Genomic DNA, 17423 nt, shown 5'->3' on the forward strand with positions numbered 1-17423 from the left:
AATAAAATTTTAGTCTAATGTGTATTATGATTGCAGGACTTTCGGTATTGAAAATGGGCCATGTAGGTCCTCGTTTTGGTATAGCCCCCATATAACGGTACCTCCCGATATTCGGTATTTTGATGATTTCAGCGACATTATTTACCGGAATTGTTTAAAAATTGGTATTAGAAGTTTGAAAAAAAAAATACTACAGCCTATGACTGAAAATTGTCTGTGCAGGTCCACGTTTTCGTATAGCCCCCATATAACGGTACCTCCCGATATTCGGTATTTTGATGATTTTAGCGACATTATTCACCGGAACTGTTTCAAATTTGGTATTTGTAGTTCGGAATGGATAATACAGCCTATGCCAGAAAATTGTCTCTGCGGGTCAACGTCTTCGTATAGCCCCCATACAACGGTACCTCCCGATATTCGGTATTTTGATGATTTCAGCGACATTATTTACCGGAATTGTTTAAAAATTGGTATTAGAAGTTTGAAAAAAAAAAAAAAAAAAAAACAAAATACTGCAGCCTATGACTGAAAATTGTCTATGCAGGTCCACGTCTTCGTATAGCCCCCATATAACGGTACCTCCCGATATTCGGTATTTTGAAGATTTTAGCGACATTATTTACCGGAATTGTTTCAAATTTGGTATTTGAAGTTCGTACTGGATACAGCGTATGTCAGAAAATTGTCTGTGCAAGTCCACGTCTTCGTATAGCCCCAATATAACGGTACCTCCCGATGTTCGGTATTTTGATGATTTTAGCGACATTATTCACCGGAATTTTTTCAAATTTGCTATTTGAAGTTCGTACTGGATACTACAGCCTATGACAGAAAATTGTCTGTGCGGGTCCACGTCTTCGTATAGCCCCCATACAACGGTACCCCCGATATTCGGTATTTTGATGATTTTAGCGACATTATTTACCGGAATTGTTTTAAATTTCGTATTTGAAGTTCGTAATGGATACTACAGCTTATGTCAGAAAATTGTCTGTACAAGTCCAGGTTTTATAACCCCCATGGTACCTCCCCATATTCGGTATTTTGATGATTTTAGCTACATTATAAACAGATTTTTTTTTCAAGTTTCGCATTTGAATATTGTAATAGCTTGATAGATAAAAGTTGCCTATTCAGGTCCACGTCGTCGTATAGACCCTAATATGCGGCTACATTCGGTATTTTTAAGATTTTAATAGATTTTATTTTTTTGAAAATTGCCAAATTTGTACCAAGTTGTGGAAGGTATTAAAAGTTCGGCCCGGCAGAACTTAAAACTTTTTTACTTGTTTTTTTTTTTTAAATAATTTTTCTTTTTTAATACTATTGAAGATTTCCAAACTTTTATAAAAAATAATGAATTTTTGGCTTTAGATTTCTATGTTTCCTTAAAAAATTATGAAATATTTTGTCTCAGATTTTTATATTTCTTGAAAAAAAAAATTATGGAATTTTTGGTCTCAGTGTTAAAGCAAACTGTCATGAGTCTCTGATTTATTTTTATCGACAAACATGAGTCTTCAATTTTATTTTTTTTAAATTCAAAATTTCAATCATTTCCTCACTTCAAATTAATATTCATTAATTCATGTTTATGCTTTCTATGAAACAAAGTGAAAAAAAAAAACATATTTTCAAATCCAAATATTTGTCATCAATTAATTATTTATGCGAAGCAAAGCAAAGGAAGAAAATGAAAAGAAGAAACAATGGAGAAAGAAAGAACAAGAAGAACAAGAAACGAAGAAGTCTAGACCAGTTTTGAGGTGGTGGCATTTTATGAAAAAACAGAGACTTCACCGTTGATTCTTTGGCTTGGCGTAGCTGTTAATTTGCATTGAAATTTTAATAACAAGTTTGGGTCTTAAGTCTTTTGTTTTTTTTTTCTCTGGTTGTGGGCCAGCCAGCAAAACATAGAAATAAATGCTGCACCTATGCTGTGGATTTGGCAACATATTTGAAAAAAATAATTGTTGTTGTTGCGATTGTTGTTGTAATTGTTATTGTTGTTTTTGCATATGTTCCTACCACCAACTCAATGAGCATTCTTTGGCATAGTTCTCCATAAATCATCAACATTTTAAGGTTAGGCTTTGAGTGCAATTGTTGTTGTTTTATTTCTGTCTCTTTATTGTGGGTAGCCCAAATGTTAATTATTGTTTTATTTATTTATTTTTATTTTATTTTTTTTTCAGAGCCATGTCTTCATTAAAACTAAACATTTAGTTTAAATTGTTTTGCCACAAAACACCACCATCGCCACCATCATCAGCATCATCATTTAACAGGACAAACGAAACTTCACATCCCTGGGAGAGTTGAAAGCGAGGATTCTTCGTGAAAATGGATTGGTCTGAGGGTGATCTGGTGTGGTTTGATCCCGGTGTGGGTCATCCAATACCGGGTGAGATACAAGAGGTACATCGGGCTGCCCAGGTCATTGTGGTCCAAGCTGTCATCAAGGGCAAGGTGAGTAGTAATGAAATTAAAAAAATAGAGAGAGAGTGGAAAAGAGAAAGAGAGAGAGAGGAAAATGGAAAGAGAGAGAGGAAAAGAGAAAGAGAGGAAGAGAGGGAAAGAGATAGAGGAAAAGAGAAAGAGAGAGAAATATGAAAATATAAAGAAAGAGAGGAAAAGAGAAAGGGAGAGAGATGAAAAGAGATAGAGAGAGAGAGGAAAAGAGAGGGAGAACATATGTCTGAAAATCAGTGAAATCAATGATGAGCATAACTAAATTGAGAGTGAGTGTATTAGGGTAATTGAGAATTCATTATCAAAAATCGGTGATGAAAAGAGAAAAAAGAGAATACACGTCAGCGCTGCTCAAGAAAAATATCTCTTTCCAGTCAAATTTCTCTTTGCGTATTTAAATCAAGAACAAAACAGTGTTAATTCATTATTTATACAAATATTTTTTTCCATTTGCTTTAAATTTTGTGGCAAAAATTCATATTTAAAAACAAATAAAAAGAATCGTAAAATATAAAGAAAAACAGAATTTTAATTTTCTCTTAAATTATCTCTTTTTTCGGCTTATGTTTTAGAACACGGTTTAGAGCAGGGCTGATACACGTAGAACCAGTGCCACCAAAGCATAAATGGGCAAAATAACGAAAGAAATATTCTTAAGAGAATTTTGAAATAACTTTCCTTCGTTGAGTTTTAATTAATTGAATAATTTTTTAGCGAAAATATAATCAAACCAAAAAGTTCAAAAATTATTTTATAAAAAACCAGTAAAAAAGTCTTAAAGTCGGGAGGGGCCGACTTTATGATACCCTACACCACTTTGCTAATTTAGTAGAGCTCCACATAACAATTAAAATTTTTTATGGGAGAATCCGATCATACACGCTATGATTATAATTATAATTTAAAGTTCAAAGGGCTAAATGTGCATTATAGGTATTTCTATCTTTTAAATTCGGACTTGTATTGGCCATTTGGTGCACAATTAATTTGAAATCGGATAAAGATATATATAGGAGCTATATCCAAATCTGAACCGATCTCGATAAAATTTAGCAAAGGTGTTTCTGAGCTGTATTTCATCTATTTCCCTGAATATCGTTGTTACGGAGTGCATATTACGGTTGTGGATAAGAAATATAACAAAACGGATGAACAATATATATGGGAGCTGTAGCCATATCTGAACCGATCTTCACCAAATTTTACATACTAGCTTCTAGACTCAATTCGGTCGTAAGTGCCAAATTCCATCCCATTTGGACAAGTAGTAGACGTTTGGTGCACAATAAAAGGTAAATCGGACGAAGTTATATATGGGAGCTATATCCAAATCGGAACCGATCTCGATAGAATTTGGCAAAGATATTTCTGAGCTGCATTTGCTATATTTCCCCAAATATTGTTGTTACAGAGTGCATATTACGGCTGTGGGTAATAAATATAACAAATCGGATGAAAAATATATATAGGAGCTATAGCTATATCTGAACCGATTTCGATCAAATTTGACATACTAGCTTCTAGACTCAATTCGGTTGTAAGTGCCAAATTCCATCCCATTTGGACAAATATTAGACGATTTGTGCACAATAAAAAGTAAATCGGACGAAGTTATATATGGGAGCTATAGCTATATCTGAACCGATCTTCACCAAATTTGACATACTAGCTTCTAGACTCAATTCGGTCGCATGTGCCAAATTCCATCCCATTTGGACAAATATTAGACGTTTGGTGCACAATAAAAGGTAAATCGGACGAAGTTATATATGGCAGCTATATCCAAATCGGAACCGATCTCGATAAAATTTAGCAAAGGTATTTCTGAGTTGCATTTGGTATATTTCCCCAAATATTGTTGTTACAGAGTGCATAGCATGGCTGCGGAGGACAAAAATAACAAATCGGATGAACAATATATATGGTAGCTATAGCTATATCTGAACCGATTTCGATCAAATTTGGCATACTTATTTTCAGGCCTAATTTGCTTGTACGTGCAAAATTCCATACTATTCGGGCTGATATTACACGTTTGGTGCACAATAAAAGGCAAATCGGACGAAGATATATATGGGAGCTATATCTAAATTTTCACCGATTATCTCCAATTTCAATAAGGTTCGTCCTTGGACCAAAAAAATGATTTGTGCAAAGTTTCATTTCGATAGGGCAATAAATGCGAACTGTACTTTGTTTACAAAAATACATGGACAGACGGACGGACAGACAGACTATACAGATCATCAAAAGGAACTATGGGTCTATCTCGTTTCCTTTTGCCTGTTACAAACAAATGCACAAAGACATAATACCCTGTGGTGTAGGGTATACAAATTGTAGAAAATTATTCGGACATGTCTGTCTGTTAATGTTTTACTCCTGACAGAGAAGAAGACATCGCAACGCTAGCGTGCAGTCTAACACATCAATGTCGAAATATTAACGAAAATTGGAAAAGCTCTCATCCCCCTTAACTACAAATTGACCAAAATTTCACATAATTTTGTTGTAGTTGTTGTTGTCGAAAATTGTCAAAAATGTTTATTTTCTAGTTTATGACGTGCCACGATTTATGAATGAAACGTTTGATTAACTGAATGAATGGCTTTGTGTGGGGCTTCAATTTGTTTTGTTGTTGTTTTTTGTTTTCGTTTGTCAAGTGAAACTAATTTTTTGACCAAATATGTTTGACACACACACGCGCCCGCACATACACACAGATGCATAACAGCCAAATTTGTCAGAAATTTCAAAAAACAAATGAACATTGGAATTTGAAATATGCCATTGAATTGAGTTGTTCGATGACAAATAGGTGGAGCTAATCATAACCTTCTCTACGGCAAACAGGGTGATTCGTATGATTCGGTTTTATACCCTTAGCCATGTGGCCTCATATGAGCCTCATCGAGAAAACGGTTTTAGAACCTTTTCCTCTTTTGACCAAATTTGTTTTCAGGGCATTTGGGGTGTCCGTCCGTCTCTCTGGCTGGTTGGTGCGAACGATAACTCTCGAAGGGAGTAGCCGATTTGGTTCAAACTTGCTACATCGTAATATTATTATCAAATATACGTCGAGTTCGGAGATGGACAATATAGGCCCACTCCTTCTGGTACCTCCCCACAAAATTTCAAAATTTTCACAGAAAATAATTTATCTTTTAGAACAATGAAGGTTCATCCAATTTTGTGCAAACTTTGCAGATCCTAATATTTTTATCAGTTCTATGTCAAGTACGAAAATGGACAAAATCGGAACACTCCATCAAGTACCTCCCCCACAAAGTGTTAAAATTTAGGATAATTATAAATTTTAAAAAATGTGAAAGGAAGGGTTCGGTTGTCTTGAAATTTGGAAAATCCCAATAAATTTATCAATAAAATACCTGGTGTGAAGATGAGATATATAGGTCTACTCCTTGAGGTACCTCACCCACAGCGGGTCAATATTTTTGAATAACTAAGAAGCCTATAAAACGTGAAATGACCATGCGATACTTTTCAAACTCAGCAAATCGAAATATTTTTACCAACAGAAGTTTTAGTGGGGAGATAAGATACATTGGTCAACTTCTTCAGGTACCTCCCCCACAACGGGTCAAAATTTTGAATATTCATTACGCTCATAAAATGCGAAGCGATCATTCAATTCTTTTCAAACTAGGCACATCGCAATATTTTTGTCAACACAAGATCCGGTGTGAAGATGAGATATATCGGTCAACTTCTTCAGGTACCTCCTCCACAAAGGGTTAAACATTTGAAGTAAGCAAAACGCTTATAAAATGCGAAATGATCATCCGATTTTCTTGAAATTTCACACAACCCAATATTTTTACTGACACAAGATCTGTTGTGAAGATGGGATATGTCATCCCACCCCTTCTGGTACCTCCCCCACAAGGGTTCAAATTTTGAATAACCAAAGCGCTCATAAAACGCGAAGCGAACATCCGATTCTTTTCAAACTCGGCATATCTCAATATTCTTATCAACGTAAAATCTGTTGTGAAAATGGGATATATTGGCCTACCCCTTCTGGTACCTCCCCCACAAAGGGGTCAACATTTTGAATATTTATAACTCCCATAAAATGCAAAATAAGCCTCCGATTCATTCTAAACTTCACACATTACAATATTTTAACCAATATAGGACTTGGTGTGAAGATGGTAGATATAGGCCCACCCCCTCTGGGACCTCCTCCACAAAGGCGTCAAATTTTTGAATAATCAAAACGCTCATAAAATGCCAAGTAATTATCCGATTCTCTTGAAATTCCGCACATCCGAATATTTTTAGCAACTTAAGATCTGGTGTGAAGAAGGTTGGTATCGTTCCACCCCCTCTGGTACCTCCCCCACAAAGGGGTCAAAATTTTGAATTACCAAAACACCCATAAAATACGAAATAAGCATCCGATCCTCCTAAAATTGTACACATGTCAATATTTTTAGTAACACAAGATCTGGTGTAAAGATGGTAGATATCGGCCTTACCCTTCTGGTACCTCCCCCACAAAGGGGTTAATTTTTTTAAAAACCCAAAACGCTCATAAAATACGAAATAAGCATGCGATCCTCCCAAAATTTTACACATCTCAATGTTTTTATTAACACAAGTTCTGGTATGAAGATGGTAGATTTCAGCCCACTCCTTCTGGTACCTCCCCCACAAAGGGGTTAAAAATTTTGTATAACCCAAACGCTCATAAAATACGAAATAAGCATCCGATCCTCCCAAAATTTTACACATCTTAATATTTTTACTAACACAAAATCTGTTGTGAGGATGGGATATGTCAGCGTACCCCTTCTGGTACCTCCCCCACAAAAGGGTTAATTTTTTGAAAACCCAAAACGCTCATAAAATGCCAAGTAAATATCCGATTCACTTGAAATTCCGCACATCCCAATATTTTGACCAACTCAAGATTTGGTGTAAAAATGGAATATATTGGCCTACTCCTTCTGGTACCTCCCCCACAAAAGTGTTAATTTTTTGAAAAAACAAACCGCGAATAATGCGAGCAACAAGCATCCGATTCTCTTGAAATTCCGCACTTCCCAATATTTTTAGCAACTGAAGATCTGGTGTGAAGGTGGTAGATATCGGTCCACTCCTTCTGGTACCTCCCCCACAAAAGGTGTCAACATTTTCATTACTTATATCTCTCATAGAGAAGACTTTCAAAATCCAATTGCTAAATAAGTCAGGATTTTTTCCAGATTAATTTTTTCTGGGATTCTTTAAGAAAACCCCTAAAACAACAACACCAACAAATCCATGATTGTTCCATCCATCATTTGGTAATAGAAAATATGACAATTTTCTGGTTTATCAAGATTACCAATGACAGTTAATTGTAATTTGTTGTTGGCGATTTTTTTTCATCTTCTTCTGCTGCTGCTGCTGCTCAAACAAAGGCTATCTATGGCCGGCCAACCAGTTGGGTGGATGTTCAATGTTAGTGGCATCATCATCATCATCAGCAATGTGACCAAACATGTTCCAGAGCCACCAACACACACACACAGTCACATGTGATTGCTGGCCAATTGCTGTAGCTTCCATGCGTGCCTGTGTGTGTGTGTGTGTGTGTGTGTGAGTGCGCCCGAGTAGAGAATACTCTCCATGGCTCCTCAATGCCCGTCAATAGTTTTGTTGTTACATGGCTTCTTGTGGCCATAAGCCAATAAACTCCTTTCAGTTATCCCAAAGACTTGAATTACAAGTGGCGTTCTATAAAAAGCTAACGGATTGTTTTCTTCTTCGAATCGAGAGAAGATCAAGTGGAAAGCCCCCGTCCAGTTGTTGTTTTGGCTTCATGTCTGAGTTGCTGGGAAATTAAAGCATTTTTGGTTCGATGCGTATTGTGCGCTTCCATTTGGAACCATGGCAACGTTGTGGCTCCATTACACCCAGCCCAGCACCCTCTCCCTCTATTGGCATACTCTCGCCTCATGTGCTTAGGCGCCAACGGCCGCCCAGCATTGAAGATTTTCCCAGCCCAACGGCGAATACGGAAACCCTACGTTTGCGGCTGCTCAGAGATCAAGAGCGTAAAATGAAAAACCGTTATCCGCAGAGCGTTAAGCGTCTGGCGACCCTGTGTAGTGATATTTTGGCCAAATATGTGGGTGAAACAAACACTCTCTCTCTCTCATTCTCTCTATCTTTCTCTCCACCTCTCTCAAGAGAATTTTTTTATGAATTCATTTATTAATTTTTCCCCTCTCTTCCCTTTAGCCCCAAACATTTGCCCTACAGCCCGGGGAGGGCAACCTAAGATCCCGCCAAGACTTGGGTAGCAGCGGTGTGGAGGACATGACCATGCTGGAGGATTTACATGAAGCCTCTCTGCTATGGAATTTACGTTTGCGCTATGACAAGGGTCTGATCTACACCTTTGCCGGCAGTATCCTGATTGCCATCAATCCCTATAAAATGTTTCCGGACTCCTATGGCCTGGAGGTGGCCAAGCAATATGCCGGCAAGCCATTGGGTACCATGCCCCCGCATCTCTTTGCCATTGGAGCGGCGGCCCATGCCTCGCTGCCCTCACCCCAGGTGGTGGTGATTTCGGGAGAGTCCGGCTCGGGCAAGACGGAATCCACGAAATTGGTCATGCAGTATCTGGCTGCTGTGGTGCCGGGCGGAGGCTCTGCCTCGGCAGTGATTACAGAACAAATTCTAGAGGCCGCACCCCTGCTGGAGGCCTTTGGCAATGCCCGTACCACCCGCAATGACAACAGTTCCCGGTTTGGCAAATATTTGGAGGTCTATTTTAAGAGCGGGGCCATTGTGGGAGCCAAAATTACCCAATATCTGCTAGAAAAGTCCCGCATTGTTACCCAGGCCCCGGGAGAACGTAACTACCATGTCTTCTATGAAATGCTGGGTGGCCTGTCGGAGAGTGAACGCACCAAGTATGGCCTTCTGGAGGCGGATAAATATTTCTATTTGAATCAGGGCGCCACGGATTGTGCTCCCGGCCGTGTGGACTGGGATTCATTGCAGAGCGCCATGCAGGTCTTGGGTGTGTCGGAGGGAGAGCGAGAAGGCATAATCCGGGTATTGGCCTCGGTTTTGCACTTGGGCAATGTCTATTTCCACAGGAGACAGCTGAGACATGGCCAGGAGGGAGTGGAGGTGGGCTCCGATGCCGAAATCAAATGGGCCGCCCATTTGCTGCACATCTCCGCCGAGGGTCTACATCGTTCCCTAACCAGTCGCATAACAGAGGCCAGATCCGAGCGTCTACACACCCCGCTGAGCATTGACCAGGCCCTGGATGCCCGTGATGCCTTTGCCAAGGCCTTGTATTCAGGTCTCTTCAATTGGCTGGTATCCCGCATCAATTCGATTGTCCAAAAGGGTGGCACCCATGATGCCCATCGCATTTCGATTTTGGACATCTTTGGCTTTGAGGATTTGGCTGAGAACTCCTTTGAACAGCTCTGCATCAATTATGCCAATGAAAATCTCCAGCTGTATTTCAACAAACATGTCTTCAAGCTGGAACAGGCTGAGTATTCCAGGGAGCGCTTGGAGTGGACCCCCCTGACCTGGGATGATAATTTGCCGGTGATCCATTTGTTGGCCAAGAAGCCGGTGGGCATTTTCCATCTACTCGATGATGAGTCGAATTTCCCCCGAGCCTCGGACATGAGTTTCCTGGAGAAGTGCCACTACAATCATGCCCTGAATGAGCTGTACTCCCGGCCCCGGGTGGGAGCCCAGGAGTTTGGCATAACCCATTATGCTGGGCAGGTTTGGTATTGTGTCGATGGTTTTTTGGATAAAAATCGTGATGCCCTCAGAGGTGATGTCCTGGAGCTGCTGAGTTCCAGTAAACTGCAATTGGTCTCGGATCTGACCAAGCAGTTGAGGGCCCAAAGAGATTCCGGGAAAACTTTGCCGAAAGGAAATAATGGCCGTTTTGTGACCATGAAACCCCGGACACCCACGGTAGCAGCCCGCTTTTCCGATTCCCTGCAGCAACTGCTCCAGTCCATGGGCCGCTGCAATCCCTGGTTTGTGCGCTGCATAAAACCGAACAACGAAAAGCAGTCCCTGAAAATGGACATGCCCTGTGTGCTGCAACAGCTGCGCTATCTGGGCATGTTGGACACCATTCAGATCCGGCAGAAAGGCTATCCGGTGCGCCTACGTTTTCAACATTTTATTGAGCGCTATCGCCATTTGATGCGGTCGCCTTTGTCAAGGGGTACTCCATATCGTGAGCTGTGTAGGATCCTGCTAGAATCCATGCCTGGCACCGGAATTGAGGGTCCCGACTATCAATTGGGCGCCACTAGAGTTTTCCTACGGGAGGCCCTGCATCGCATGCTGGAAAGCAGCCGCTCAGATCGCCTGAAAACCGCCGCTGTGGTCATACAGAAACATGTCCGCGGCATGCTGGCCCGACGCCAGTTGATACGCAAGAAAAAGGCAGCCACCCGGATCCAGGCTCGCTGGAGGGGTCATCGTGAGGCCAAGAAATTCCGTGAACTACGCCAGTCCACCATCAAGGCCCAGGCCTTGTGGCGCGGTAAAATGGGTCGCAAGCGAGCGGTAAAATTGAAGGCCGAGTATCAGCGACGCCTAGAAGCCCAGCGGGCTCAAAAGGAACGCGAGGCCAAAAAGCAGGCCAAGGAGAATTTGGAGCGCAGTCAAATTTCATATTTGGATATACCGGCCGAATTGGCCTTTATCTTTTCCAAGAGTGAGGGCTGGACCCCGGTGCATGGTGACCGGCATTTGGTCAAGGTGGTGGGTACCGTGCCCGGACCCCCAGTGGCAGCAGATCTGCCCAAGGATTTGGATCAATTTTCATTCGGGAAATTTAGCTCCGTCTACTGTAACGGCATGCGTCTGACGGTGAGAAGGGAACCCATTACCACTCCCTTCCTCTCCAGGGCTGCGTCCAGGGATCAAGATTTCCAGGATTCCTTGGCCGTGTTCAAACTGATTCTACGCTGGACAAATGACAAGACTTTGGATGGCAACAAGGAAAAGGTGCTGGCCGATTATATTGTCCACAAGGGTCTATCCTCCCGTGGCCTGAGGGATGAAATCTTGGTTCAGCTTTGCAATCAAATCTACAACAACGATGAACTGCAGGCCCAGCGTCTGTGGCAGTTGATGGCCCAATGTTTGTCCTGTTTCCAGCCAGGACCGGCCTTTAGCAAATATCTCATGAAATTTATTGTGGACAATGCTCCGGACTCGTTGCGGGACATGCTGCTGAAGAAGATCTTACGCAACGGCGTGAACTCCAATCATGCCAATAGTTCGAGAAATTTCACCCCATCCTGGGTGGAATGGAGGGCCATATCGCGTATGTCCGACATTGCTGTGTCCTTGACCATGCCGGATGATAATGCCCAGACGGTGGCCATTGATTCCTGGACCACCTGTGAGGAGGCTGCCTCCTTGGCCGTATCCACTTTGGGCATCTCCAATCGAGGCTGGACAGTGGTGTTTGATGATGGCAAACTGTTGACGGATTCCTGTGGCCTGGACTATGTGCTGGATTTGATTGCCGAGAAGGAGCTGTGTCCCGCCTTTCCGGCCTTGCGCAGTGATTTAATGACCACTGGGGCTAAATTCCACAGAACTGTGTTGAGTGGCGAAGCGGGAGACACCAATACCCCCAAGAGGCCCCAGGTACCACCTCCAGAGCCACCACAAAAGCTGAAGACCCCCACCACCCCAGTGGAGTCTCCCATTTCAGATTCCAATGATGAACAGCCCATAAGGAAAAATTCCCGTAACATTTTGTCCCGCAACTCGGCCCTCAACGATCGCTATTTTGAGCAGGAAAAGTCCCGCTCCAAGTCACTGGATGACCTGTTGGCCGGAGATGTCACCGACTTGGATGCCCACACCGAACCGGAACCCTTGGCCGAGATTGGGCTCTCCGAAAGTCGTCTCAACGAAAGATATCATTCCGCCGAAAGGTTGACTCCCATGGGTAAGGAGGCAGCACCACGTTATCAGAAGTCACAATATGCCGGCCGGAGGTCTCATGGTGGTTCCCATTCCAGTAAATATATGGATAAATCGGAATACGCCACCCGATCGTCAGCCATGTCGGACACCAGTGAGGCTCCTTCGCTGGCCTCCCATGTAAGGAGGGTTCGAGTGCCTTCACAGGCCTCAGATGTGGATCAATTCTTGGATGATTTGTTTAGTCCCGTATTGGATGGTTCGCTGGATGAGTTGTCCGATGCCAGATCCCTGGCAGCCAGTATAAGGGGAGGGGGTGGCAATGAGGAAAAGGAACATTTCCTAGAAGCCCCCGACTGCTATAACTTTGGAGAATCTTTGAATTGGAACAGTGACTTTTTGAGCGGCAAAATCGAGGGAGGAGGGGAAGGCAGAAAGGAGGAGGAGCAAAAACTGGAAGAGAATTTGAACAAAGAAAATTTCCTGGAGGCTCCCGACTGTGATTTCGGCGAATCCTTGAATTGGAACAGTGACTTTTTGAGCTGCAAAATCAAGGGAGGAGGGGAAAAGGGCCGCCGAGCCTCGGAGCAGGATCAACAGGACTCAGGCTCGGCCAATTTGGATGACTACATTACGGGCCTGTTTAAACCAATTTTTGTCAATGAAGCTGTCAAGGTGTTGACCGAACATTCGGAACTCATCGACAGCATTAAAGGCGGTGGCGCCCAAGCTCAGACCACCTCGACCAGCAGCACTTTTGTCAGTGGCCCCATTAGCCCCATTCTAAATAATTCCGAAAATCTTTTGCAAATGGTAACCATCCCTCCCGATGCTGATCCCTCAGCTTATCAGCACCAGGTGCAGCGGGCATTTTTGCAATCGGCCATGGCCCAAAACTTGCAAATCCAACAGCAGCTTTTGGCCCAAAATCAGGCTCTGCAAACGCTGCTGAGTCAACAGGACACCACGGTGACAGGCACAACCTCGCCACCCTTGATTGCTCCCATAATTCCACCAGTTGTGAATAACCTTGGGGCCACCTCCACCACGGCCATTTCGAATAACATGACGGCCAAAATTTCGGTGGTTTCCAATGAGTCAGCCGGTCCCATGGGCGGACGCAAACAAAGTGTCAAGAATCGCATTTCCCAGTTTTCGGAAGGTGAAAGGAATCGCAAGGCCTCCTCCGACAGTGGTGGCTCGCTGATACCCCCTCCCCCACCACCACCCATGCCACCACCAATTGAGGTGAAAGATCCCTCTGAGACTCGGCACTTTTTGGATCCCTATGGACGGGCCAAGACGGTGCGCATTGGCAAATGGAGATGGCCACCACCACAGGATGGTCCTCAGTTTGAGACGGAGGAGGATTTCTTTGCCTTCAAAATGCGTCAGCATCAGAGGAAGAACACGCCCCAGTCGCAGTTCCATAGCAGCAATGGTTCCTTGACAGGTTCCGCAATGGAATGGGAGGAGTTTGAGGTCCATGATGGAAATTCCAAGAGCCCTTCGCCGGTGGTTTCTATGCCAGTGCACACCACCCAAATGGTGAGGACCCAGATTAAGATTGAGACCGGAGGAAGGCAGAGCAACAAAAACGAAATGCAACAACAAATACAACAACACCAACATCAGCACCAGTCATATCAGCAGCAGCAACAACAACAACAGCAGCAGCAGCAGCATCATCAACAACAACAACAAACGATTGTCACCACCAAAACCACAAAGAAAAGCTTTGAAATCGGTGCCGATCGCCCACCACCGGGTAGCGTGGGAAAACTAAAACTCAGCTCTGAGATGCGCCAACGCCTGGAACAGGTCACCGCAGGCCATTCGGTACGCTCTACGGTCAGCACAAAATCTGAACAAAGGACTCCAGCAAAACTGGAAGACACCCGCAAAATGATGCTACAACAACAGCTGAGCGGACAATTTGCCATGATGAGCAGCAACATGGCGTCCAACAGCGGCAACACCACAACCACAGCGGCCGATATCCACACGGTGCGTTCGCACATTGAAAGAATGGAGGAAAAGATGGTGCCCTCCAGCTGGCCAGCCCATGTGCCACCGGCACCCAGTATACCAGCTCCTCCGCCACCCATACGACCACCTGATGTGGCTCCACCGGCACCACCACCCGTTCCCAAGAGTCCTCCCATGCACATTGAGGAGGTCGATGAACAGGAATATCGCACTCAGAGCAAGGATATCCCGGCATTTATACAACGCCAAGATCGGGACACTTTTGGGGCACGACACAATTGGAACGGGTCCGATGACTCCAAGGATGCCTATGACTCGTGGGGTCGTTCGGAGGCCGCCAAGCTGGACATGGTCTATGAGAAGAGCTACAAAAAGGAAATGAAAAATGAAAGAGAACGATCACGTTCCCGCTCACGATCCCGGGATCGTGATGATTTCTCCGAGTCAGTGTGGGATAGGGCCGAGGTGGAGGGCCCGGCCTCCAGTGGCAGTGAAAGGGAACGCGAAAAGGAGCGAGAAAAACGTGAAAGGATCTATGAAATGCGCCAGGTCGAGCGGGAGAAGGAAAGTCACAAAGTCTATCAACCGGCCCCACCCAAGGTGGTCACCGCCACCATTGAGCGGCATGAGCGGCACGAACGTCAAGAACGCAATGAACGCCACACAGACAGTTACAATGCCTCAAATGTGGCCGAACGCAAATACTCCTATCAAAACATGGCCTCGAACAAGAAACAGTCCCTGATCAACTCCCAACCCATAACACCCAACATGACCACCCATCACATGTCGCAAATGTCCAGTGGGGCCTCCCATACCTCAAATGTGGCCAATGTTTCCAGTGTCTCGCACACCCCGGCCACATTCCGCACCCATATGGCCCAGAAATATGAAAAGGAACGCAAACGAAAATCCTCTGCCTCCACCACTGTGTCGCAGTGTACCACGCGGCGCGATGAGGAAACCGATGGTGCCGATGAATGGCCATTGCCGGCCATACCTGCCCCCGTGCCGGCTCCAGCATCCCTTAAACACCCGGCCAATGCATGCCTGACCTACAATCGAGTGCCATGGAAGTTGAGGGTGCGCAAGGAGGTATTCCATCCCAATGAGCCCATTGGTCCACCCATTGCCTTGGATTTGCTGTTTGCCCAGGTTTCGGCAGATGTCTTTGGTGTCACACCATCGCTGCGCATATCTCCGCAAGAGAAGGCGGCCGCCATCAATATGCTTAGTGGCCATGGGGTCACCGCTGAGACTGTACGCAGTCAAAATGTTCGGGCCATAGTGAAACGTCACCTCATCGACATGGCCCGCGAATGGCCTTTGTACTTTGCACGTCTCTTCCCCGTGCAGGGTGCCCCGCAATATCCTGATGTCTCCATCATGGGCATTTCCCACAATGGCCTGTATCTGGCGCGTCGTGATGCCGACTATTTAATTGTTGTCCAGGCCATTCCATTTGCGGAAATACAAAACGCCATTACCCTACCGCGGCCAGCATCGTTGCAATTGAATTTACGCAGTGGTAAAAATGTGGCACTCCATGCTGCTCGGGCTGCTGCCATCCAGGCCATGATTACACTCTTTGTGCAGGAATATCGAAAGGTAAGTGGGCGGCATAGAGAGAGATCGATTTTTTTTCATTGTTTGTGGAGTTATACTGGTTTGTGGCCTTTCTTCAACTGGGAAATGGATAATTTTAAGTTGCATTTGGCTCTGAAAAATGATTTAGTTTTGCATACAAGAGGTCGGTTTTTGGCCACGTGTGTGGTAAAACCTGTTGAAGAAAGTGAGGAAGAGATAAGAAAAAATATAATTAAAATTATGCACACATAAATTACATGGATGTGATCATCCACCCTACAATTGGTCACCATACCTCATCTGAGAAACAGGTAAAAAATATAAAATTCAATAGTTTGGTATTGCAGAAGCAAATTTTTGTACACCAACCAAATTTTGGCTAGACTTTGGTTTAAACTTAAGGAGAGCTTTATTTTAATCTCCATTAAAATTTAAAAATATTTTATTTTTTATTTTTTTTTTATTATTTATTATTTTTTAAAATTATTTTTTAATTCAAATTTCCAAAAAAATTCCTAGAATACCTCGTTCTTCCAAAATTCCAATCAATTTTTACCTTTGTTTCTTAAGTCTTTTGTCCGAGAGACCATATGTTTATGTGTGTGTGTGAGAGAGAGCAATAATGGTATGAGAGTGCTCTCCATACACATCACTATTTCCTTTTTAATTTTACGCTTGTGTCTTAAGTCTTTTGATATAAAATACGTTTTCTTTGAAAAAAGAGAGATATGATTTTTTTTTATTTTTTTAGGAGTTTGGAGTTTAGTTTTCAAATATTAAATTTAAAAAAAATATGTAGCCGCTCTTGAAACACTTTCTCCTACTAAAATATTTTTGTAGAATACCCCGCTCTTCCAAAATTCCAATCACTTTTGACCCTTGTTTCTTAAGCAGCGGTGCTCAAGAAGAAATATATCTTTTCAGTCAAATTTCTCTTTGCTTATTTAAATCAAGAAGAAAACAGTGTTAAGTCATTATTTACACAAATATTTTTTATCCATTTGCTTTATAAACTATTTTGGCAAACATTCGTGTTTAAAAACAATTAAATAGAACCGTAAAAGATAAAGAAAAACAAAATTTTAATTTTCTCTTAAATTATCTCTTTTTTCTCTTCATTTGCTAGAACACGATTTTGAGCTCCGCTGTTCTTAAGTCTTTTGTCCGAGTGACCATATTTTTATGTGTGTGTGTGAGAGAGAGAGAGAGCAATAAGGGTATGAGAGTGCTCTCCATTCACATCCCTATTTCCTCTTTATAATTTTACGTTTGTGTCTTAAGTCTTTTGATATAAAGTACTTTTTCTTTGAGAGAAATAGGATATTTTTTAATAATAATAATAATAATAATAATAATAATAATAATAATAATAATAATAATAATAATAATAATAATAATAATAATAATAATAATAA

The 17423-nt window shown here is 42.7% G+C and overlaps 1 protein-coding gene across 1 annotated transcript in view; it reads left to right on the forward strand.

The window, feature by feature from the left end:
• Positions 1–17423, forward strand: part of LOC101898509 (unconventional myosin-XV) — an 85689-nt gene that overhangs the window by 36129 nt on the left and 32137 nt on the right. Inside the window, exons 2-3 of the mRNA XM_059122359.1 lie at positions 2199–2472; positions 8728–16029. Coding sequence (XP_058978342.1) covers positions 2347–2472; positions 8728–16029 — 7428 coding nt within the window. The 5' untranslated portion in view covers positions 2199–2346. The remainder of the gene's footprint in view (positions 1–2198; positions 2473–8727; positions 16030–17423) is intronic.

Source organism: Musca domestica, unplaced genomic scaffold (assembly GCF_030504385.1).
Source record: "Musca domestica strain aabys unplaced genomic scaffold, Musca_domestica.polishedcontigs.V.1.1 20, whole genome shotgun sequence".
Classification (NCBI taxonomy): domain Eukaryota; kingdom Metazoa; phylum Arthropoda; class Insecta; order Diptera; family Muscidae; genus Musca; species Musca domestica.